The 24073-nt window shown below is 39.7% G+C and overlaps 2 protein-coding genes across 3 annotated transcripts in view; both read right to left on the bottom strand.

Annotated features, from left to right (window-relative positions):
* LOC126203252 (rabankyrin-5) overlaps positions 1-24073 on the bottom strand; it is a 621526-nt gene that overhangs the window by 55446 nt on the left and 542007 nt on the right. Inside the window, exon 19 of one of the 2 annotated variants that reach the window (XM_049937507.1) lies at positions 12409-12615. The exons of the other annotated variant lie outside the window; for it this stretch is intronic. Within the exon in view, the coding sequence (XP_049793464.1) occupies positions 12409-12615 (207 nt within the window). The remainder of the gene's footprint in view (positions 1-12408; positions 12616-24073) is intronic. 2 annotated transcript variants of the gene reach the window in all.
* The window catches only part of LOC126203253 (rabankyrin-5-like), an 85292-nt gene continuing 74295 nt past the window's right edge, over positions 13077-24073 (bottom strand). The window contains exon 7 of the mRNA XM_049937509.1: positions 13077-13457. Coding sequence (XP_049793466.1) covers positions 13443-13457 — 15 coding nt within the window. The 3' untranslated portion in view covers positions 13077-13442. The remainder of the gene's footprint in view (positions 13458-24073) is intronic.

Genomic DNA, 24073 nt, shown 5'->3' with positions numbered 1-24073 from the left:
ATAGATCTGTATGTGTTGGCTTGCAGTAGACGCTGTGTCCCAAGGTTCCATCTGCTTTCCTTTGTACTAAAACATCAACAAAGGTAAAGTACCATCTTTTTCCACTTACATTGTGAATTTTATATTCGGATGGAATGAATTCAGGTGCTGAAGAAATGTAGGTAGAGTATCAAGTCCATGTGGTGACACCACAAATGTATCATCCACATACTGCAGAAAGCAAGAGGGTTTGAGAGTGGCTGACTGTAGTGCTTTTTCTTCAAAGTCCTCCATAAAATTATTGGCCACCACAGGAGACAGAGGACATCCCATGGCGACACCATCTACTTGTTCAAAATATTGGTAATGAAATAAGAAGTATGTTGAAGTAAGCATTTACTATATGCAGGCAAACATCAACATACAGCTACAATAGTTTACTGTTGAATCTCTACGAGCAGTAAAAACCTAACCACGCAGTTCTTGCAGAAGAATATGGTACATACTGAACAGACACCGTCAGTGTTTCAACACATGGCCTAATTGTGTTATACGTATTTCACAGTTAAGTTGATGCACTGTTGTTGTTCTAACCAGCACAGATATCTTGTCTGAAAAATGGGCCGTCGACTGATTGTCTCGGGATCAAAAATTGGGCCTTTATATATCATCACAATAATGGGTACTGAAACTATACATTGTTTGACGCTTAAGTTACAGAAATTACAATTAAAACATAACTCATTCAATTAATGGAATATATAGAAAAATTTCATCTTTTTAACAATTTCTTCTACTACAGGGGTTAAGCCATATTATTTGTATAGATGATGAAATTAACAGATATAGTTATACAAACAATACTTCTGACAAAACTGTTAATTACTTTGGAATTAATGAAGGGCTGGCTTTGCTAACATGTTTTTGAATACAGTCAAATAAATACTTGAAGGATGCCACTGGTTGTTCCTCCAAATGTTTATAATTAGTTCAGAATTTATATTTGTTTGTAAGTCAACAACAGAATTTAAGTTACAAAACAATTACTGATTTTACCCTATAACAAAATATATTAACTATGAATGATAATAATAAAAAAGCAGGAAATCAATCACATACATAAAAGTAAGCACAAAATTAGATCTAGTGCTATAATCTTTAAAACTGAGGGTCAACCTTTCTCCTTTATGAAAATTCAGATTATACTCATGTATGTTAATGGTAATTAGTCAGAAGTGAAAAAAATGAATTTAAGGAGGCAGATGGCAAAACAAGAGAGGAAATAAAAAGATCCCAGCTTGCTTAGTCACAGGGTGCAGCAAAACATTCTCCCTAATTTAAAGTTCGAATAACAAACAGATGGATCAAAACTGTAATAAAATGAATTATATCTAAGGAGTGGGAAGTTTTGTTTACATATGTTGCCATAGCAACATTGAAACAACAATAAGCATTGATTAGAACACTGAAAAGACAAAACTGACATTCAGTTAGTGCAAATTGTAACCTGCAATGAATTCCAATTCCAACCGTGCCACTGTAATGCACCAACCACACAAGTCAGAAACACCCAGAGTAGGAAGTAGATAACAGCAACACAAGCCGCAGGCAAGTGCGGGTGTTATGTCATGCCGTCGCAACGTTGCCAGGTGCGCTGGCCAGGCAAAGTGTGAAAACAGCTGAAACAGCAGTATCTAAGTGTAAGAAGGCAGATACCATTCCACACTGACATCCAATGAAGTGTTTAACTTACGTGCCACATGGCACCAAAGCCCAAGCAAGTGCAGCCAGAAAGGGTGTAAATACCTTGCCATTTCATACTAAAATCAGCAGCTCTAATATCAAGGGGCTGCGATATTTGGGGCACAATCTAGAATGTTGTTCCTGGACCACAGTTCAACTCTGTGACAGGGCAGTCCACCCTCAAACCGTGGGAGCTAGAGCTGCCACCACACAGGGCTCTGGGAACCAGTTCACTGGCCATCAGTGGTCACTGACATTATGTCATCTGCCTGCCACCTGTTGGAAAGCACTGAGAGTAAAACTTCCTGGCAGATTAAAATTTCCCGAATCTAAGCCGGCACCTGAAATTTGAGACTCGAAATTCAAGGAGAGAGAAAAGTTTTAGGCCACACCTCCAAATCGAAACAATGTTGGTCCATTGTAATATGAGACACGATTTAGGTCGAATGAATGACGATACAGCTACAGTAGTTTTTCGAGTCGTAAGCTTAACAGTTAAGCTTTACCAAGTAGCCATTGCTATGCGTCAGACGCTCCATCCGTATTTATACGGGTACCCTTCCTTTTTCACGTGCTTCGTCTGGTTTCAATAGATTGCTTATTTTTCTGTGATCTGATTAGTGCCGTTCTCTTTGTTGTAGGTGTTTATGTCACTCTAAGCTGAAAATGCATTACTGTACCGTGTCATGCATTGTTTGTCGCATTCTGATAATAAGTGCTTACAGCCTGTCGCTGCTCGCGGCATGGCTTGCTTTTGTGTGCGCTGCCGCCGCTTACAACAAAAGACAGGAATCGTCTCATTAGCGAAACAATGGCAAGAGACTGCTATTTGTTGTTACTTACACTGCTGCTTTCTTTGATAATGATCAACAAGAACCAAATAATAGACTGCATACGATAGAAGATGTTCTGAACGAGAGTTTGGCGAAAATTTTTCTCCATTTGAAAATCTTTGCAAATGCCTCTTTAGTACCGGTACATTACATTCTGCACAGAAATTAGAGTCATCTTAGATTTAAAAATCTAGTCAGTTGTCGTGCTTCATTTCTGACTGTATCACTATTAGGCATAAGAATAATACGTATATAAACATGATATGATATGTATATTTTTCCGCGTTTGCTGTTGTCTCACTCTAGTTTCGTAGTTTATTAGGCAGACAGCATTTAAATGAGATAGTAGCAAACACGAAAGAATACATGGCAAAATGTTTATATTCGTATTATTCTTATGGTGAAGAGAATACTGCATGTGATACACAATTCATAAAAGTTCCTATCAGCAACCATCTCTTCTCACAGGTAGGAAAAAATTCAGAACGTAAGAGTTGACCATATTGGCAAACATCCCAAACAGTCTTGCCAGTCGGATTTTCGTAGTACATTGAAATGCTGCTACATTTGAAGATGAACAATACCGAATTTGTATTTACTTCATTGGATAATGTACGAAAATGCAGTGGTCGAAACTCGGGGCAGAGAAAAAAAGCTCGTCTTCCACCTTTTTTTTTAAATTTATTTACTGACAAAGAGGTTTTGGCGCCAGTATTTATCTTTGTGCCTGCAAAGCATGCCTGTGTAGCGCTACATATATTCGATGGCAGAAGTTAGTTGTGGCAGCACCTACCAACATTTTTCAGAACTTCCGCTTACTTTGCACTCGATTCTAAGCCGCAGGTGGTTTTTTGGATTACAAAAACAGGAAAAAAAGTGCGGCTTAGATTCGAGTAAATACGGTAAGCTATTTAGTTTTCTCAGTTCATAGAAGAAGAGCTGTCATTTGATCACTCATGTTACCTGGATGTGATTGGTTAATGGCATGCTTCCAGATGTTCTGTTGAGTTCTTTCGATTTTATGCACAGTATTTCTATTGCATTGTTAACTGCAAGAGGCAGAAGATGTGCTTTGTTGCTGCTGCACATTTCAGCAATTTTGATCGAGAAAAACCCACACTGTGGTTTTCTCCTATGGCACACCCGTGTAGAAGTGTGCACAAAATCAGCTAAGTATGCACTATGCATGTTATTTATTTACAAAAGCCGACTTACAACATTTTCTTTGTGCGAGACCATGTGTACAAGACTGTGTGCCAATTTGAAGCTCTAGATTCCCATAGTTAACTGTTCACATTATTTCTGTGTAATCTCTCACTGATTGCATCAATACCAGTTTGTATTGTGATATATTGCAAAATTTTGAACATTTGTGAGTGCTTACTGTAATTGTTAACTGTAGGCTCAAATTTAATTTTGTTCTTAAAATGTTTGTGAACAGTAGGCCCATCGTTGTTCAAAACATTCATTCTCTAGTTTCATTGCACAATTATGTGAGAAATAGGTTATTTTGAGAATTTTCAGACACTTACAAAACTATATTTTCACAAGTTACCAGTACGAGTGTTTTGGATATGTAATTTATTTCATAGCAAATCAGCATTTGTGGTTCACAGTTCTGCTAAAGAATACATAACTCACGAACTTCTTTCTATACCAACGCAAATAAATGTGTGTTTTCAAGAATTTTCAGAAGTCACCATTGTCCTTTGCGTAATCTAGTAGCAATTTGTAGCAAATCATCATTTATGATTTTCTTACTGCAGCAGATTTTTTAACTGACACATTGTGTTACATCTAGTCTTCCCTTAAAGACAAGTAGTCCTATATATTATCTGTATTATTGTAAATTAACTCTGTTTCTAAGTTTTCTGACAACTATAATTAACCTCAAAACATTTTAAGTAAACAAGTAGTTTTTACCACAGGTTTTTGTGTTGCCTTAATACAAATCTCATTTTGTGTATCTGCTTCAATTCTTACAGGGAATCAACAATTTTTTAGCTCAACAGATTAAAAATTAATCAGTGGGCTTAATTTAAAGTTATTTGTTTACTGTCTTATAATACATTGCACCAGCCAAAATGCAGCCCCACTGTGAATGCTGTTCTTGAAACGGGATGAGTTTGTTGGTTTTCGTAAGCAGCTGGAAATCGCCCTGACTACTGTCAAATGATTGACAGCTACTGTGAATCAGTGTGTTGGAAGAGCTCCTTAGAGTCAGGTATCTGTGACACCTGTACCAGAGGTACATCAAGTACTATCCTCTCGCATCAATCCTGTCTCCTTTAGAGAAAATACAGGCTCTGTCATTACTCACCCACCTCACTGGCAGTGGCATGTCAATGGTAGATCTAGGCATCCTGTACATGGTGGATGGGGACCACGGATGACTCAGGGTGTTGTACTGATCCCCCTAACCAAGAAGTTTGAAATTCAGTATTTCACTGAAATTGAAACTTGACTCTGTGGGACTCAGTTTACCTGTTTTGTTTGGTGTCAGGAGGAGGCAAACACAAGAGGGTTGTGGTCCATTAATTGTAGGCAGTTCAAACATATGGCGAATGATGGTATCACTTAGGGAAATGGCGGCAAGAGACAGGAAAAGACACCAGGTGCAATCAGTGTGTATGCCTGGGGGCCGCATTCTACATGTTGAAGATGCTATTCCAGCAGTCACTGAGGGAAAATGGTGCAACCAACTACAGACTGTGGTGCACGTTGGAACAAATGATGCCTGTTGTCTGTGCTCTGAGGTCATTCTTGGGTCATTCCAGTGACTGGCAGAGAAGGCTGAGAAGACCAACCTTGCACATGGAGTTCCAACGAAGCTCACAATTTGCAGCATTGTTCCCAGAACTGTTAATAGCCCTTTGGTTCTCCGTCGTGTGGAAGGACTGAACCACAGACTTCAAAAGTTCTGTGACAAATAAGGCTGCAACTTCCTGGACTTGGGGCATAGGGTTCAGAACTGTAGGATCCCCCTAAATGGGTCAAGTGTCCACTACACACCAGAGGCTGCTGCTTAGCTAGCTGACTGTGTGTGGGGTGCACATAAGGCTTTTTAGATAAGGCAGCTCAGAGTTCAAATGGTTCAAATGGCTCTGAGCACTATGGGACTCAACATCTTAGGTCATAAGTCCCCTAGAACTTAGAACTACTTAAACCTAACTAACCTAAGGACATCACACACACCCATGCCCGAGGCAGGATTCGAACCTGCGACCGTAGCAGTCCCGCGGTTCCGGACTGCAGCGCCAGAACCGCTAGACCACCGCGGCCGGCGCAGCTCAGAGTTTTAAGCACTCATGAAAAGCAGTGAAGTTCACATAAAAACAGGTACAGAAAGCTAGTTGAAACCAGAAATTTCTAGCAGTGAGATTTGATGAAGATTTAAGGGTATATCGAAAGGATAGATAAATGCACAATGGGGATGGTGTATTTGTCACAGGACTCCCACTCATGATTGAAATATATTGGATATAATGGCAACAAACAGATCTCGCCTCTTTGAAGATGTCCACAAATTGGTCTCAGTGACCATGACATGGTTGTGATGATGATGATGATTATTATTATTATTATTATTACTGAAGTACAAAGGACAACTAAAACAAGCAAAAAGATATATATGTTCAGTAAACTAGATACAAAAAATAATTTGTGTCAGATCTCAATAACGAACTTGAAACTTTCAGCACAGGACAGGAGCATGCACAGGAGCTATGACTCAAGTTTAAAAGATAAGTCGTCCATGCACTGGATACATGTGTACCCAGAAGAACAGTCCATAATGGGAGGGAATCTCCATGGTAAACAATCACTGTAGAGAAACTTCTAGAGAGAGAGAGAGAGAGAGAGAGAGAGAGAGAGAGAGAGAGAGATTACTGCATAATATAGGACTATAGATAGAGATATGCTGAATGAGATGTGTTTGGCTGTCAAGAGACCAATGGCGTATGATGCCTTCAGTGACTACTGTAGCAGAATATTGTCATACGATTTTTCACAGAAGCCAAAGAAGTTCCGGTTGTATGCAAATGCTGTTAGTGGCATCAGAGTTAGTGTCCAGGCCCTAGTGAATGAGACAGGAACTGAAATTGTCAATAGCAAAGCAAAAGCTGAAATGCTTAACTCCATTTTCAGATGTTCCTGTACAAAGGAAAACCCAGGAGAAATGCCCAATTTAATCCTTGTACCACTGAAAATATGAACCAAATAAGTATTAGTGTCAGGGATGTTGAGAAACAGCCGAAATTGTTAAAACTGAATAAAGCTCCAGGCCCCACCAGAATCCCGGTCAGATTCTATACTGAATTTGCGAATGAGTTAGCCCCTTTGTTAACTGTAACCTATCACAGACCTCTCAAACAAAAAAACTGTGCCCAGGTCATGGAGAAAGGCACCAGTCACACCCATCTATAGGGAGGGTAGTAAAAGTAATCCAAAAAAGTGGCGTCCAATATCCTTGACATTAATTTGTTGTGGAATCTTAGAACATATTCTGAGATCAAACATAGTGAGTTATTTACCATATAGCGGAGATGCTGAGCCGTGATAGGCACAATAAAAAGATTCACACAATCATAGTTTTTGGCAATTAAGGCCTTTGTCAGCAGTACACACACACACACACACACACACACACACACACACACACACACACACAACCGCAACTTGCACACACATCTGCAGTCTCATGGAGCTGAAACTACACTCTCTGAGACTGCAGATGTGTGTGCAAGTTGCGTTTGTGTGAGTGTGTGTGCGCACGTGTGTGTATGTGTGTCTACTGCTGACAAAGGCCTTAATGGCCGAAAGCTATGATTGTGTGAATCTTTTTATTGTGACTATCGCAGCTCAGCATCTCCGCTATATGGTGAGTAGCAACTTTCCTTCTCTCATACACATCGATCATGTGAAACCCAACTTTTCTCATATGACATACTGAAAGTTTGGATCAAGGAAATAAGGTAGACTGCATTTTTTTGATTTATGGTAAGTACTTGACTCAGTACCACAACCTACACTTATTGTCAATAGTACAATGATATAGGGTATCAAGTGAAATTTGTGACTGGACCGAGGAATTTTTGGTAGTGAGGACGCAGCATGTTACCTTGGATGGAGAGTCATCTTCAAATGTAGAAGTAACGTTGGGTGTGCCCCAGGGAACTGTGTTGGGAGCCTTGCTGTTCATCTTGTATATTGATGACCTTGCAGACAATATTAATAGTAAAATCAGGCTTTTAGCAGATGATGCACTTATCCATAATGAAGTACTATCTGAAAAAAGCTGCATAAATATTCAGTCAGGTCTCGATAAGATTTCAATGTGGTGCAGAGATTGGAAACTTGTTTTAAATGGTCAGAAATGTAAATTAGAAATCACTCATGTGAATGATACTAGAATATTGCTCAAATTTGTGGGATCCATATTAGATAGGACTAACAGGGGATATCGAAGGTATCAGAGAAGGGCAGCATGAATGGTCAGAGGTCTGTTTAATTCCTGGGAGAGTGTCACAGAGATACTGAAGGAACTGAACTGGAAGACTCTTGAAGACAGACGTAAACCGAGAAAGTCTATTAACACCATTTCAAGAACCAGCTTTAAATGAGTACTCTAGGAATATATTAAAAACTACTACATAATGATCACATAGGGACCATAAAGATAAGATTAAAATAATTACTGCCTGCACAGAGGCATTCAAACAATAATTCTTCCCAAGCTCCATACATGAATGGAACTGGAAAAAACACAAATAACTAGTACAATGGGAGGTTTGCAGAGTATAGATTTAGATGTAGTCTGACCCAGGCATCTTCTTAAGGTGCCGCAAGTTTTGGTTTTGTGTGTATTCATAACTGTGACTCCAACCAGGTTTAACTATAGTTAGATTCGTGCTGCTATGTATTGCCAAGTTTGATAAATAGCAATCCCATCAACAGTTCACAGTCCGGTTAGAGTCCAGGCAGCAGGTACACAAATTCAAACGCACAGTACCTGAATAACAAGACTGAGTTGATTGCTGACATATTGTGCATAAAATGGAAAAAAAAAAAAAAAAAAAAAAACAACTCAGCAAACACGCAAAGCACACCATCATTTGATAAACTAATTTTGATCTCCCTTTAGCCACATAAAACAGTGGCACTGTAAGACATTTCCTCAGTCAATGATCCCACGATTGTTTCTGTTAACAGGTGGCACAGAAATTCACAAATCTAACAGAGAAATAAGACTGAACAGAGAGGCTGAACTGATTGCCAGTAATCTGTTTATCTGTTTAGCAAGAGTAATAGAAGGCACATTTCAGACTACCTAACAGATCAAAATGAAAATTTCTGTTCCGACACTGACAATGTTGAGTGTTTATGGAAAAAGTTCAAGGCAATCGTAAAATGCATTTTAGACAGGTACGTGCCGAGTAAAACTGTGAGGGACGGGAAAAACCCACCGTGGTTCAACAACAAAGTTAGGAAACTACTGTGAAAGCAAAGAGAGCTTCACTCCAAGTTTAAATGCAGCCAAAACCTCTCAGACAAACAGAAGCAAAACGATGTCAAAGTTAGCATAAGGAGGGCTATGCGTGAAGCGTTCAGTGAATTCGAAAGTAAAATTCTATGTACCGACTTGACAGAAAATCCTAGGCAGTTCTGGTCTTACGTTAAATCAGTAAGTGGCTCGAAACAGCATGTCCAGACACTCTGGGATGATGATGGCATTGAAACAGAGGATGACACGCGTAAAGCTGAAATACTAAACACCTTTTTCCAAAGCTGTTTCACAGAGGAAGACCGAACTGCAGTTCCTTCTCTAAATCCTCTCACAAACAAAAAAATGGCTGACATCGAAATAAGTGTCCAAGGAATAGAAAAGCAACTGGAATCACTCAACAGAGGAAAGTCCACTGGACCTGACGGGATACCAATTCGATTGTACACAGAGTACGTGAAAGAACTTGCCCCCCTTCTAACAGCCGTGTACCACAAGTCTCTAGAGGAACGGAAGGTTCCAAATGATTGGAAAAGAACACAGGTAGTCCCAGTCTTCAAGAAGGGTTGTCGAGCAGATGCGCAAAACTATAGACCTATATCTTTGACGTCAATCTGTTGTAGAATTTTAGAACATGTTTTTTGCTCGCGTATCATGTCGTTTTTGGAAACCCAGAATCTACTCTGTAGGAATCAACATGGATTCCGGAAACAGCGATCGTGTGAGGCCCAGCTCGCTTTATTTGTTCATGAGACCCAGAAAATATTAGATACAGGCTCCCAGGTAGATGCTATTTTCCTTGACTTCCGGAAGGCGTTCGATACAGTTCCGCACTGTCCCCTGATAAACAAAGTAAGAGCCTACGGAATATCAGACCAACTGTGTGGCTGGATTGAAGAGTTTTTAGCAAACAGAACACAGCATGTTGTTATCAATGGAGAGACGTCTACAGACGTTAAGGTAACCTCTGGCGTGCCACAGGGGAGTGTTATGGGACCATTGCTTTTCACAATATATATGTATATGACCTAGTAGATAGTGTCGGAAGTTCCATGCGGCTTTTCGCGGATGATGCTGTAGTATACAGAGAAGTTGCAGCATTAGAAACTTGTAGTGAAATGCAGGAAGATCTGCAGCAGATAGGCATTTGGTGCAGGGAGTGGCAACTGACACTTAACATAGACAAATGTAATATATTGCGAATACATAGAAAGAAGGATCCTTTATTGCATGATTATATGATAGCGGAACAAACACTGGTAGCAGTTACTTCTGTAAAATATCTGGGAGTATGCGTAAGGAATGATTTGAAGTGGAATGATCATATAAAATTAATTGTTGGTAAGGCGGGTGTCATGTTGAGATTCACTGGGAGAGTGCTTAGAAAATGTAGTCCATCAACAAAGGAGGTGGCATACAAAACACTCGTTTGACCTATACCTGAGCATTGCTCATCAGTGTGGGTCCGTGCCGTGGATGAGGTATCGAATATATTGCTTCCCCCTACTTATACATCCCGAGATCACGAATGTAAAATTAAGAGAGATTCGAGGGCACAAGGAGGCTTTCAGACAATCGTTCTTCCCGCGAACCATACGCGACTGGAACAGAAAAGGGAGGTAATGACAGTGGCACATAAAGTGCCTTCCGCCACACACCGTTGGGTGGCTTGCGGAGTATAAATGTAGATGTAGATGTAGACTATGGGAAAGAGATGATCTGGACTTAAGCAAGGAGATAGTTAACTTTCATTTCAAAGGAAAGAGTGCCAATATAGCTACTGTATAACATTGGGCAAAGACTTGCTGAGCAAATGCATAATTTTAACTGAGAAGAATTGCTTCACACCTGAGATATGCCCTTGATTTGAGGTTACTAGTGTGCACAAAAACATAGTGTAATGGATTTTAGTGACATCCAATATCATTATCACACATTTGCTGATGTGGCTTTGTAAGTTCACAAATACCACAGACAACTGCTCCTCAGATATGAACTGACAAAGACTTACAATGTATAGTTGGCTTTCAACACTGAAAAACTACAAACACCAGTAAAAGGTCCAAGGAGTCCCAAGAAGCCACAAACACAAAGAATCAATATGTAACTGGTCACAACTGAGTTCTAATTCAGTGGAACTCAAAAAAAGGGTTCTAATGTTCTTTATTGGAGTCTTCACCAGGACACTGTCCCATCATATGAAGGTTGAACACAATGGCCCTTGAGAAGTGTATCTAGCCTCATTTCCATCTTGTTTCAATTCTGATAATAAACATTGTGTCTAATCATAATCTTTGTTCACTAAAATGTTCTTTAGGAAGAGTTCCTATCTTATTGTCTGTCTACTACATGCACTGGTGAGGAGAATTAATTTCCCAGCCACCAAATGCAAATGAAACATCACACAATTTGCACAAAAATTGAAGGATTATGTGCCAGTTGAAGACTGTCATTTTCAATAGTCATTTTGAATAATGAAATGTGTAAATTATCCATTCACATTATATGAGGACTGGTGTATCCGCCTGGTAGCCAATTTCTCCACACATCAGACAGGCCATTTGAGCAACTGCACCACCAGGATTATGTTCATAAATGGCTTTTATAACCACTGAACGACTTTCCTTGTGAGGTTGAGGTTGTTTTGGAGAAGGAGACCAGACAGTGAGGTCATCGGTCTCATCGGATTAGGGAAGGATGGGGAAGGAAGTCAGCCATGCAGTTTCAAACAAACCATCCCGGCATTTGCCTGGAGCGATTTAGGGAAATCACGGAAAACCTAAATCAGGATGGTCGGATGCGGGATTGAACCATCGTCTTCCCGAATGCGAGTCCATTGAGCTAACCACTCCTGTGAGCATTGTTACTTGTTTTCTGGTGAGGTTTTTTTATTTGTAATCATAATAATTGTTGCTGAGCGATAAAGTGTACTCCACAAAATAACAAATGATGAAATTTGTGGGTCCACCTTCCATGTGTTTGTCCCTAAAATTATCAAAACCCTTGTTATGAGGTATCAAATTTATTAGAGTAGCATGTAAAAATCTGAAGTAAATTGGTGAATATGTTTTCGAGATTTAAATTTCCCCTTTATTTATTACAAATAGGTATATAAAAATGTGTGTATTTGAATGTGACATTGTGTCAAAATCTCTCGTGAATTGGTCAACTAAGTTTTGAGTTTTACAAGCCGTAACATACACAGGCTGAATTTTTATATATGAAGAAGATGAAGATTATTGTGATCACTCAGCTTCATTCTTTTCTTTGTCTTTTATGAAAGCCTGAAAGGTACTGAGGAAATAACCAATATATTACATTAAGAGAAAAAATTATTGTATTTATTCTCACCTCAGCATCCAACTGTGACTCAGTAAGGAGCACAAGTGCAGTGCCTCGTTGACCTTCACGGCAAGCTATATGCAATGCGTTATCTCCTTCTGAATCTGAAGCATTAACATCAGCACCATTCTGCAGCAAAGCTGATACAACAGCCCCATGGCCTGCTCCCGCTGCAACATGCAAAGCTGTTCTTTGGTGGGCATCACGGTCATCTACCTGCCAGGGTTAATTAAAGGCACTGTATAAACATTTAAGTAGCACTTAAAAGTTAAAATAAACAACAAAGTTCATATTAAATTACCCCATTTGTGCCAACATTGATTGGAGCTGAGCTACATCACCAATAAGCTTTCAACTTTAGCCCAGTAAATCAAGACCAAAGAATGTCAAATATGGAGGAAAAAATTGTGTAGTCATAAATTTTTGGATAGTGGTAGGAGAGTATATGTGTCAAGTCCAAGTGTACAGAGCCACCACAGTGTGCCTTATGAATCACTGGTGATGCAGTGTTTACACATGCCCAGGCGGGGCAGGAGGAGACCTGGGAAGGGGGGGGGGGGGTGTATTTTTCACAAAGTGCAATAACACTACATAAGAATATAGGTATATATTATTAATAATAGTGATGAAAGAAATGCATATGGACAAAACCCTCATAAAGTTCTACGTGTTGTTCTACACTGATAAGAGGGAAAATTTATTACTGGTCACCCTCTACTGCAGGTTCTAGCGTTCTTCCAGGGAAGGTAACTTTCCCCAGCATTTCCTGTTCAGTTCTCTTATGTGAGTAGACTGAGCTCGTGTATATAAAATGGTGTTATTTTCATTTTATTAAGTGAGTAGTTATATAAAAAGGCTCAACAGCTGGCACTGTCACCTGCATACCACACTGCAGAGGCCACCTCAAGTGTAACATGCTGTCAATATGTATTCAGCAACATCGATTTCATTGTCTCCAGTATCACTGGCTGGAATACTTTTCACAGCTTGAAGGATATCAAGTGCATCATCCCAGCCTCATCTCTCCCAACATCTGAAGAGGCTTAAACTGTCTCCCTCTGCAACAAAAGTAGGTCACCTAAGTGTTAAGGAACTTCAGATATTTCAATGTAAATCAAGCAATGAATTACAGCAGATTACCAAGACATTTCCAGGGGCAGATGTGGACTCTGACCACAATCTATTGGTTATGAACTGTAGATTAAAACTGAAGAAACTGCAAAAAGGTGTGAATTTAAGGAGATGGGACCTGGATAAACTGACTAAAGCAGAGGTTGTACAGAGTTTCAGAGAGAGCATACGGGAACAATTGACAGGAACGGGGGAAAGAAATACAGTAGAAGAAGAATGGGTAGCTCTGAGGGATGAAGTAGTGAAGGCAGCAGAGGATCAAGTAGGTAAAAAGACGAGGGCTAGTAGAAATCCTGGGGTAACAGAAGAGATATTGAATTTAATTGATGAAAGGGGAAAATACAAAAATGCAGTAAATGAAGCAGGCAAAATGGAATACAAATGTCTCAAAAATGAGATTGGCAGGAAGTGCAAAACGGCTAAGCAGGCATGGCTAGAGGGCAAATGTAAGGATGTAGAGGCTTATCTCACTAGGGGTAAGATAGATACTGCCTACAGAAAAATTAGAGACCTTTGGAGAAAAGAGAAGCACTTGTATGAATATCAAGAGCGCAGATGGAAACCCAGTTCTAAGCAAAGAATGGAAAGCAGAAATTTGGAAGGAGTCGATAGATACTGCCTACAGGAAAATTAAAGACACCTTTGGAAAAAAGAGAAGCACTTGTATGAATATCAAGAGCGCAGATGGAAACCCAGTTCTAAGCAAAGAAGGGAAAGCAGAAATTTGGAAGGAGTATATAGAAGGGCAATGTACTTGAGGACTATATTATGGAAATGGAAGAGGATGTAGATGAAATGGGAGATACGATACTGCGTGAAGAGTTTGACAGAGCACTGAAAGACCTGAGTCGAAACAAGGCCCCAGGAGTAGACAACATTCCATTAGAACTACTGACAGCCTTGGGAGAGCCAGTCCTGACAAAACTCTACCATCTGGTGAGCAAGATGCATGAGACAGGCGAAATACCCTCAGACTTCAAGAAGAATATAATAATTCCAATCCTAAAGAAAGTAGGTGTTGACAGATGTGAAAACTGCCGAACTATCAGTTTAATAAGTCACAGCTGCAAAATACTAACGTGAATTCTCTACACACGAATGGAAAAATTGGTAGAAGCCGACCTCGCGGAAGATAAGTTTGGATTCCGCAGAAATGTTGGAACACATGAGGCAATACTGACCCTATGAGTTATCTTAAGAGAATAGATTAAGGAAAGGCAAACCTACGTTTCTAGGATTTGTAGACTTAGAGAAAGCTTTTGACAATGTTGACTGGAATACTCTCTTTCAAATTCTGAAGGTGACAGGGGTAAAATACAGGGAGTGAAAGGCTATTTACTATTTGTACAGAAACCATATGGCAGTTATAAGCGTTGAGGTGCATGAAAGGGAAGCAGTGGTTGAGAAGGGAGTGAGACAGGGTTGTAGCCACTTCCCGATGTTATTCAATCTTTATATTGAGCAAGCAGTAAAGGAAACAAAAGAAAAATTCGGAGTAGGTATTAAAATCCATGGAGAAGAAATAAAAACTTTGAGGTTTGCCGATGACATTGTAATTCTGTCAGAGACAGCAAAGGACTTGGAAGAGCAGCTGAATGGAATGGACAGTGTCTTGAAAGGAGGATACAAGATGAACATCAACAAAAGCAAAACGAGGATAATGGAATGTAGTCGAATTAAGTCGGGTGATGCTGAGGGAATTAGATTAGAAAAAGAGACGCTTAAAGTAGTAAAGGAGTTTTGCTATTTGGGGAGCAAAATAACTGATGGAGGTCGTAGTAGAGAGGATATAAAATGTAGACTGACAACGGCAAGGAAAGTGTTTCTGAAGAAGAGAAATTTGTTAACATCGAATATAGATTTAAGTGTCAGGAAGTCATTTCTGAAAGTATTTGTATGGAGTGTAGCCATGTATGGAAGTGAAACGTGGACGATAAACAGTTTGGACAAGAAGAGAATACAAGCTTTGAAAATGTAGTGCTACAGAAGAATGCTGAAGATTAGACGGGTAGATCACATAACTAATGAGGAGGTATTGAATAGAATTAGGGAGAAGAGGAGTTTGTGGCACAACTTGACAAGAAGAAGGGACCGGTTGGTAGGACATGTTCTGAGGCATCAAGCGATCACAAATTTAGCATTGGAGGGCAGCGTGGAGGGTAAAAATTATAAGGGAGACCAAGAGATGAATACACTAAGCAGATTCAGAAGGATGTAGGTTGCAGTTAGTACTGGGAGATGAAGAAGCTTGCACAGGATAGAGTAGCATGGAGAGCTGCATCAAACCAGTCTCAGGACTGAATATCACCATCATAACAACAACAAAGACAACAACAACCACTCTAGACTTGGTCAGTCCCAATTCATCAGACATCATTTTCACACCCATCTTGGAAAATATGCTACAGATGTGTGGTAAAGAATTCCACTCATAGTAGCCCACTCTACAAGTGTCATCAATTCCTGAATAGAAGATATTATGCAGTCTCCTAGTAATACAGTTAATGGTGAAAGAGGTGCAATAACTTTCTGTTCATTCATTAATTCACTGCCAACTGACTACAACATAATTACACTGCTTTACAATATGCTGTCAACAATAGACAGTAGCGAGGTGCCACATATAACAATCCAATAACTTTCCGATCAACACTGAAAAGTTCACTTACAAATTATACACTTATCATTGTTTATAAAAGTATTTTACAAAAACGCTCACTTAATTCATGTAAATAGCACACACTTATTAAGCTGATTATAACTCGACTACATAAACATGAGCTCAGTGAACTTAGCGTATCTGTTCACCTAAGAGACCTGGGCAGGAACCTGCCATACAGGATGACTAAGAAACAATATTCCCTCTATTAGTGTAGAAGAGTGTGTGGAGATTTATGCAGATTCTGTCCATACACATTTCTTGCATTAGTAATATTAGTAACTCAGATCTGTTCCATGTTGTATTAATGCACTTTGTGGAAAATGACCCCCCCCCCCACCACCAAAAAAATAACGTTTTCTCTGTGCACTGCATCACCAGTGATTCATAAGGCACACGGGGAGAGTTGGTATAACTATGTGAAACACCATGTAGTCACTTTTTGTGATGTGGTGATGGTAGAGAGAGTGGAGAATCACCTGCTTGTTTTTCAGTTTGCAGAGATATGAAAGCATGAACTGCATGAGCACAATCTGGCAACCTACCTTCCCTCACACTTCTACCCTCCAACCCCCACCCTGCTCTCTCATCTGCCCTGCCACACCCGCAGAATGCACTTTATCCCTTCTACACTCTACTGTACTTAGACGTGATACATATATTAATCCTTTTTCTGAACTCACTTCATTTAACAATAAACAATAATTTTATACCATTAAAACACTATTTTTAATAATCTGCGAAATTTCCAGCCCCTGCAACATGGAAACTATTAGTCACAGATAAAAAATGACGAACTCTTTCTGTGGGAAATTTAAAGTGATTTAATTCTGTGCTGGGAACATTTTCTGAAAGAAGCTGAGGTTTTTGAATTATTCAAGAAAAACATTAATTTTCAAATATTATGCGTTTATTACAAATCTAACTATATTGCAGTAATAGTTCAGATGCACTCAATTGTTGTGACAACAGCCACACTTTTCGTTATACGACAGTCCTGTATCAAAACTAAATTCTCTGTACTGAGATACTTTAATCATTTATATCTCTTGAAATCATTCTACAACTTCTCCATTATTCATGAAGCTCCTAATATCATAACTTCAGTATAAACAAAATCCTATCCACACGGCACTCTAGCCCTAGATTTGGTCATAATATATGAGTGAGAAAGATATTTTGCTTATACATGTATACATACATACATACATACATCCTACATATGTGTATATAAAGACGGGTATTTGTATATCGATGCTCTTCTTTGAAAGCCTTGAATCTTCGGTATACAAACAGCAAACTTCACGAGTATCAGCACTGTAGGGTTTACAACCTAACTCCAACAAGAGCGGGGATACAGGCAACTAATTTTTTTTCAGCCCCCTGCTGTATAGACTGCCTTGTACAACAGGTGTGTTGTGTGGGAATAGTATCGGCCTGCCTCATAGAACTGCTTTCCAGGACAGCCAACAAATCAGGGGTAAGACATTGCTTTTGAAGTAGTATGGGCCTGCTTTATCTACCCGGTTTTGCAGCCCGTGCATGTAGAGATGGGTACACAGCTGGAGATAGATTGAGATGGACATAGAAGGGTACAAACAGCGGTAGAGCTGCGAGGGGGGGGGGGGGGGGATGGACACCCACCCACCGAGAGAGAGAGAGAGAGAGAGAGAGAGAGAGAGAGAGAGAGAGACGGGGGGGCGGGGCGGGGGGGGGGGGGGCGGGAAGAAGTGGTGGACACACAGGGAAGAGAGGACGAAATTTGTGCAATATACATGTTGAGTGCACACATGAGCGAAGCCACGGGAACAGGCTAGTATTTACGTAACTGCTCAGGTTTCCACGGCCAGATTACGTAACTGCTCAGGTTTCCATGGCCAGAGTGAGCTAACAAAGTTTTCTGGATATGGTATCACATTATATTCTAAATAACTATCACTGATCGAACCAATGATTCGACCACAGTTACAGAGGCCTCCTCCTGTGTCTACAGGTTATTTACAATATGACACAGTACTTTACCCAGAGGACTTTCATGTTAAAATTTCAAACCTGAATACCAACATATTTGGCAGTCTACAAATGCACTTTGCACCTGCGCAACTTTACACACATTTTCTCTCACAGACAGAAGCTATGTAATTTTTCCAAAATGGTCGTAGGAAGGACTGATTCAATATCTAGAAAATTCAAAACAACCTTTGGTGAAATTAAATGAAAGAGTGTAAACATTTAAAAATGACATGAGAATGCCACTGTTAAACACAGATAAGGGAACTGACAGGTGGAATGAGTACACTGAACACCTCTACGAGGGGGAGGACGTGTCTGAAGAAATGATGGAGGAAGAAATTTGGGTCAATAAGGAAGACACAGGGGATCCAGTATTGAGAGTCAGAAGGGATAGATAACATTTCTTCAGAATTTCTGAAATCACTGAGGGTAGTGGCAATGGAGTCACTATTCAAATTAGTGTGTAGAACCTGTGAATCTTAAACGTGCAATTAATGGAAAATGTCATCTACACACCACTGAAGATTGTAAGGGCAGAAAAATGCGAGAACTGTGGCACAGTCTTCTTAATGACTCATGCATCGCGGTTGCCAATGAGAGTAATATACAGAATTAAAATGAAAATTGAGGATTGTTTGGATGACAATCATCTTGACTGTTGGAAAGGTACGTGCACCAATGAGGAAGTCCTCCAATGTCCCAGGTAAATAATTTGTACTGGCCAAGAACAGAAGTGGGCCTGTGGCACAGTACCGTTATTGTTACTTCATTCCAAACTTAATCTTATTCTTATCGCATCATTTGATAATGCCACACTGTTTTGTATTGTTAAGGTATGACTTTATCTTTGAAAAGAGAAGGCCTTTAAAGCCATACCAATCCCTAGCAGATTGTTATGATCTACACAAAGGCCTTAGGATGTAATATATTTCATATATTGGTGTTACTACTCCACCCTTCAGTCTTTCAGGAAATACACCTTGACTCTGATTGCTTACAAAGTTAACTCAAGGGTGGCACTACCAAGTTGGTACAAGATTTTAATACTGTGGTTGAGATACCATCATAGCAAGAGGACTTACTAATTTCTATTGTCCTAATTTTTTTGTGATATGTCTAACAGATGAGTTGGCAAAACTGATGGCTGGTGCAGAAATACTATGTCTCAGTAATTTCACGGCAATGGTTTGTTGGAGTGAAATGCGGTTGGGATTCCTGCACATGCCTTTATGTGTAACTGCAGGAAGTTTCATTGTTGCATGTCTGTTAGTTATTTTTCAGTACTATATTGAGTAGAACATTGTGTCACACAGCTTGCGAATTTAGAGATGGTTGAGTTAGAGGAGCGAAACGTCTGAATTAAATTTTGTGTGAAACTCAAGAAAACCTTTACAGAGACACACGAAATGATTCGAGAAGCCTACGGTGATGAGTGCTTAAGCTGTACTCTGTGTTACAAATAATTCACATGGTTTAAAAATGGCCAGTCAGAAGTTAAAGATAACCCACTTTCAGGACGCCCTCAACATTTACCGATTACGTCACGTCAGCAATTACAACAAAATTGTGCCTGCCAACTAAAGACTGACCGTCCTCGAGATTGCAGAAGAATTAACATTTCAGTTGGATCATGTCATGATATCCTAACACAGTATCTTGGAATCTTCCTAAGGAACATCTCGTTCTCATTTGCACAATCTAAAAGAAAACAAAACTGGTGATGAGATATGGGTCTATGGTTATGATGTAGAGGCCAAGGTTTAATCTTCACAATGGGTTGGGAAATGTTATCCAAGGCCAAAACACAGCTCGTCAGGTCAGGTCAAATGTCAAAGCAATGCTGATAGTTTTCTTTAGTTTTGACGGATTAGTTCATGAATTCACACCACAGGGACAAACTGTTAATTGATGGTACTATTGGGGTGTGTTGTGACACCTGCAAGAAAATGTGACAAGGAAATGGCCTGAAATATGGTGAGACAATTCATGGATCATGCATCACAATAACGCACCCGCACATTCAACCTCATTTGTTCGTGACTACTGCACAAAAAACCAAATCACTGTGCTGCCTCATGCTTCATGTTCTCCAGACCTGCCAGTGCAGACTTCTTTTATTTATTTCCAAAATTGTAAACCTTACTGAAAGGATGAAGATATGTAATGATGTTGTTGTTGTTGTTGTGGTCTTCAGTCCAGAGACTGGTTTGATGCAGCTCTCCATGCTACTCTATCCTGTGCAAGCTTCTTCATCTCCCAGTACTTACTACAACCTACATCCTTCTGAATCTGCTTAGTGTATTCATCTCTTGGTCTCCCTTATAATTTTTACCCTCCATGCTGCCCTACAAAGCTAAATTTGTGATCCTTTGATGCCTCAGAACATGTCCTACCAACCGGTCCCTTCTTCTTGTCAAGTTGTGCCACAAACTCCTCTTCTCCCTAATTCTATTCAATACCTCCTCATTAGTTATGTGATCTACCCATCTAATCTTCAGCAGTCTTCTGTAGCACCACATTTCGAAAGCTTGTATTCTCTTGTTGTGCAAACTATTTATCGTCCACGTTTCACTTCCATACATGGCTACACTCCATACAAATACTTTCAGAAATGACTTCCTGACACTTAAATCTATACTCAATGTTAACAAATTTCTCTTCTTCAGAAACGCTTTCCTTGCCATCGCCAGTCTACATTTTATATCCTCTCTACTTCGACCATCATCAGTTATTTTGCTCCCCAAATAGCAAAACTCCTTTACTACTTTAAGCGTCTCTTTTCCTAATCTAATTTCCACAGCATCACCCAACTTAATTCGACTACATTCCATTATCCTCGTTTTGCTTTTGTTAATGTTCATCTTGTATCCTCCTTTCAAGACACTGTCTATTCCGTTCAGCTGCTCTTCCAAGTCCTTTGCTGTCTCTGACAGAATTACAATGTCATCGGCAAACCTCAAAGTTTTTATTTCTTCTCCATGGATTTTAATACCTACTCCGAATTTTTCTTTTGTTTCCTTTACTGCTTGCTCAATATACAGATTGAATAACATCGGGGAGAGGCTACAACCCTGTCTCACTCCCTTCCCAACCAATGCTTCCCTTTCATGTCCCTCGACTCTTATAACTGCCATCTGGTTTCTGTACAAATTGTAAATAGCCTTTCACTCCCTGTATTTTACCCCTGCTACCTTTAGAATTTGAAAGAGAGTATTCCAGTCAACATTGTCAAAAGCTTTTCCTAAGTCTACAAATGCTAGAAATGTAGGTTTGCCTTTCCTTAATCTATTTTCTAAGATAAGTCATAGGGTCAGTATTGCCTCACGTGTTCCAACATTTCTACGGAATCCAAACTGATCTTCCCCAAGGTCGGCTTCTACCAGTTTTTCCATTCGTCTGTAAAGAATTCATGTTAGTATTTTGCAGCTGTGACTTATTAAACTGATAGTTCGGTAATTTTCACATCTGTCAACACCTGCTTTCTTTGGGATTGGAATTATTATATTCTTCTTAAAGTCTGAGGGTATTTCGCCTGTCTCGTACATCTTGCTAACCAGATGGTACAGTTTTGTCAGGACTGGCTCTCCCAAGGCTGTTAGTAGTTCCAATGGAATGTTGTCTACTCCAGGGGCCTTGTTTCGACTCAGGTCTTTCAGTGCTCTGTCAAACTCTTCACGCATCTTGTAATGATAGAAGAGATAAAAGAGAAGTCATAGGCAGCACATCACACAATCCACCAAGAGTGGTACCACGACTACTCCGGAAATGGAAATGGCATTGGGAGTGGTGTATCAATTGTGGAGGAGAGTATTTTATAGGAGACCATGCACAAAAAGTAAAAAGTATGTGTAGAAAAATTTTATAGTCAAAGTTCCAGAATTTTTTTAACAGACCTCATGCGCATTGCCTAGCTCAAGTTTATAGGACCTGCTTTCAATGAACCATTTTTTGTCCCCATGTTTTCAGCTACTGTTAGGAATACTTCATTAAATCTGCCTGTGATCTGACTATTTTGTCAGCTGTCTCACTGTTGCTGTCGTCTTGGTCTTCAAGCTATCTGCATTGCTGAGCTTATTTGTTTCATGCCAAATAATTCTACATATTATCCTTTAAATTTTGAATTTTTTGAGCATGGTACACGGTTTTTCCTTTTTTGATGATATGCTGTAGAATTTTGTAATATTATTTACACAACATTTTCAAGTCAAGATTAGAGATAATCTGATACCAGATTTTCTCTCAAATTCCACTTAATGGTCCTTGATCCACTGGAAAGGAGAACTAGATTCACAAAGCTTTAACAAATCTTTTAGGAAAAAAAGTGTGTGCCCACTTGGTGAACTACTTCCCATTTTTCATCGTATAAATTCTCTCAGAATATTGTCACTGAGTCAGTATTTACAATTCTCTGAAATTCTGCTTCTTCTTCATGAACTAAGGTTGACTTAGGGATGCTTTATTGCTGCTATTTCACCTTCAAAGTTACATAGCTAAGCTCAGTTGGAATAGGTCTCGGAAGACCCAAAGGTAACGACCAACCATCATGTCATCCTCCGCCGATAGGCGTCAATGGATGTGGATATGGAGTGGCATGTGATCAGCAAACTGCTCTCCTGGCCGTTGCCAGGTTTTGTGTCCAAAGCTGCTACTTTACAGTCAAGTAGCTCCTCAATTGGCCTCACAATGGCTGAGTTTACACAAACTGCCAACAGTGCTTGGAAGACCTGGACAGTCACCCATCAAAGTTCTAGCCACTGCGACAAGGTCGTTTGTACAGACCATGGTCACATTAAGCACTTACTGTGAGACTCTCATCTGTTTTATTGATGACAGTTCAATTTAGGAATAAATTATCAGTCACATGAGTTTGGTACTGTTGTAGAATGACATATTGCCATGGAGTAAAGAAAGGACAGCAAGACTAGGTTATAATAACCAATTACAGATGAGGACATTAAAGATGGAGTGCAAGCCGTGTGCTTCTCAAAGCAAGCATCTCCACATCTGCGAAAGTCTGGATGGTTGGTTGGCAATTTGAACCTTCATCCTTGGTAAAGTGACATAACTGCAGACAGATGAATGAGGAAGCTTTGATGCAAGAAGGTAGGTCACACATAGTATGTTGAGGCATTTATCTGTAAGACCAGAGATCCTTTCAATAGGAGAGCAGTAACCATCCATCACTGGGTACTTTGAGTGGACTGGCATATAGATTGCGGAAAACATGTAGATGGTGGAAGTCTGGGAACTGTTGTTGGTTGGAAAGGAGACTCAAGAGTTAAGGGATGATTCTTGAGTTCTGCATGTACACTGTCACACTGAGAATGAGAAAGGATAATTAGGGTTTAACTTACTACCAATGAGAAGAGAGAGAGATGGAGAGCAAGTTGGGTAGGAGAATCGAATAGGTCATGTATTTCTAAAAGGAACTGTGCCTTCAGTAATTTAGGGTAATTACTGAAAACATTAATGTTCAGTGTGACCTTCTGGGATGGTGTCATCGTAACAGAGCATGGAGGTCTGTGGGGAGCATGGAGGTCTGTGGGGAGCATGGAGGTCTGTGGGGAGCATGGTGGTCCTTGGGGTCAATAAATGATGAAGAATATGATGGATAAAACCATTGGTAAATCAGTCAACTACCAAAGCCAGGATATGTGATCAGGTGTAATAGGAGAAACTAAGATTAACAGCGTAGCAGTGGGTATGGATAAATACGTCTAGGAAACCTGAATGAAAATAATGAATATATCAATGTATGCGTCATTACTGATTTTTGTTGAGAATGCAAGAAGCACATTATACATAAACTAAGAAGAGAGCTTGCATTTTTTATGTTTGCAGCACAGCAGTATGGACTGCTTATGTGGGCTC

This window comes from Schistocerca nitens, chromosome 9 (genome assembly GCF_023898315.1).
Source record: "Schistocerca nitens isolate TAMUIC-IGC-003100 chromosome 9, iqSchNite1.1, whole genome shotgun sequence".
NCBI lineage: Eukaryota > Metazoa > Arthropoda > Insecta > Orthoptera > Acrididae > Schistocerca > Schistocerca nitens.
Note: the sequence above shows the minus strand (reverse complement) of the source record. Positions and strands in the feature narration are given on the sequence as shown.